The 2,543-nt window shown below is 40.0% G+C and overlaps 1 gene segment (V, D, J or C); it reads right to left on the reverse strand.

Annotated features, from left to right (window-relative positions):
* Positions 1-1,542: 1,542 nt before the first annotated feature.
* On the reverse strand, positions 1,543-2,318 carry LOC102497991 (immunoglobulin kappa variable 2-24-like). The segment is given in 2 exon segments: positions 1,543-1,874; positions 2,262-2,318. Coding segments are annotated over 2 exon segments (381 nt in total).
* Positions 2,319-2,543: the final 225 nt, after the last annotated feature.

Consider the following 2,543-nt stretch of genomic DNA (forward strand, 5'->3'; position numbering starts at 1 on the left):
CCGCCGGGTCCGGGACTCGAACCGCAGTCGACTACGTGGGAGTCCAGCGACATAGCCATTACGCTAACTGCTGGTCCTGATGATCATATGGTTTTTACCTTTCTTTCTGTTAATATGGTGTATTATGTTTATGGTTTTGCATATGTTGAATCACCCTTATATCCCTGGAATAAAGCCTCCTTGTTTGTGATGAATGTTTTTTATATGTCGTTGGATATGATTTGCAAGTATCTTGTTGAGAGTTTTTGCCATGTATATTAATCAGAGATATTGTTCTGTAGTTTTCCTTTTTTGACATCTCTTTATCTGGTTAGGGAATGAGGATGATGAAGACTTAATAAATGAATTTTGGAGGTTTCCTTCCTTTTGGATCTTTAGAAATAGTTTGAGTAGAATAACAATTAACTCTTCCCTAAAAGTTTTGTAGAAGTTACAAGTGAATCCATTGGGACCAGGGCTTTTCTTTGTCAGGAGTATATTTACTACTGATTCAATCTCATTGCTTTTCATTGGTCTATTCAGGCTTTCTATGTCCTCCTGATTTAATCTTGATAGACTGTATTTGTCCAGAAATTTGCCCATCTCATCTAGGTTCTCCTGTTTGTTGACAGATAATCACTCATATTATAAGAATGCTTTGTTATTTCTTTTTTAACAATTATTTTATTTAACCTTATTTATGTATGTGTTTTATTTGACCAGAGAGGGACAGAGAGAGAGAGAGAAAGAGAGAGAGAAAGCAACCCATCAAGTCTAGGACTATAACTGCAGTCAGCCATGTGGGAGTCCAGCACCCTTAACTACTGGCCACTGATGTTTTGTATTTCTATCTGTCTGTGTTATTATTGCCTGTCTCATTGCAAATTTGATTAATCTGGTTTGTTTCTCTTTTCTCTTTTCTCTTAATCAGTCTAGCTAATGGAGTCTCAATCTTGTTAATATTGTCAAAGAACCAACTTTTACTTTCATTAATATTTTGTATAGTTTATTTTCTATTTCATTTATTTCAGTTTGAATGTTTATTATTTCTTTTCTCCATTTTTTTAGTTTTTTTGTTTATGTTTTTCCAATTTCCTGAGGCATGATGTTAGGTTGGCTATTTGTCACCGTTCCATTTTTTTCTTATGAGGACTAACTGTTATAAATATCTCTCTTATGGCTGCTTTTGCTGTGTCCATATGTACTCATTATCATTTATTTCCACAAATCTTTTCATTTCAGTCTTAATTTCTTCATTAGTTGAGAAGTCATTCAGGGGTTGTTTAGTTTCTGTATGTTTGTGTATTTTCAAGGATTTTTGGTGAAATTAATATCAAGTTTAATTCCATCATGGTCTGAGAAGATGCTGGATATAGATTCAATGTCTTTGAATAGGTACAGTCTTGATTTGTGGTCTATCATATGGTCTATCTTTGAAAAGTTTCCATGAGGGTGCCCGAGTTGTGGGCAGGGCACTCTGGGTACAAACAGCACTGCTGTGCTGCTCCCCAGACAGAGAGCACATGAGGGCAGCTGGGCCACTCCAAGCAGGGAGGTTTGTGTTCAGGGCTGTATCACTGTGTGAGGAACATGTGTAGCTTGCAGGCAGTAATAAATTCCAACATCCTCAGCCTTCACCCTTCTGATTTTGAGAGTGAAATCTGTCCCTGACCCACTGCCACTAAACCTGTCAGGGACCCCAGACTCCCTGTTAGAAACCTGGTATATCAGACCTCGTGGAGCCTGGCCTGGCTTCTGCAGCAACCAACTCAAATAGGTGTTTCCATCACTGTGTAGGAGGCTCTGACTAGACTTGCAAGAGATAGATACTGTTTCTCCAGGGATGATGGGCAGAGAGAGTGGAGTCTGGGTCATCACAACATCCCCACTGGATCCTGAAATAATGAGAGAGAAATGCAAGATTATATACAAGCATCATTCACATTTTTAAAAGTTCAGGCTGTATAATCTTCTTGACATTTTGATCGATACGCCAGAATACTCCATTTTTGAAAAGGATCCAAGATCTGCAAGCCCACAGGGGAATTTGTAAGTATACTATACCAAACCCAATTTCTGTGTGACTATCCTCACCATGCTACAGGTCTTGTACCTTCTGGAACCTTCCTCACTGTCAAAGACCCAAACCTCACATGTCCCATCCTAGAAGACAAGTCAGGCGCATCTCACAAATGACAGAGCACACATGAGAAGGAACACAGTGGGGACTGCAGAGCTCGCCTTCCCAACTGTTCTCCCCCTTCAGCCCTCTGTGCCCTCACCTCGGACCCAGAGCAATAGCAGCCCTAGGAGCTGAGCAGAGAACCCCATACTGAGAGCTGAATTGGAAAGTCCTGGGCAGTCCAGAGATCAGAGCTGACTTTTATCTTAGACTTGCAAGGAAAGGTGCTCCCTAGGGGAGAGTATGCAAATCCCTTGGTTGGTACAGCAGTGTAGAAAGAGAGAAGAGAGTGGGGCCCTCTTACTATATAATGGATTTAAAAATAACTCATGCCCTCCTTCATACTATCCAAATTATAAATAAATAAATGCTAGACCATAGT

Source organism: Tupaia chinensis, unplaced genomic scaffold (genome assembly GCF_000334495.1).
Source record: "Tupaia chinensis unplaced genomic scaffold, TupChi_1.0 Scaffold000511_1, whole genome shotgun sequence".
Taxonomy (NCBI): Eukaryota; Metazoa; Chordata; class Mammalia; order Scandentia; family Tupaiidae; genus Tupaia; species Tupaia belangeri.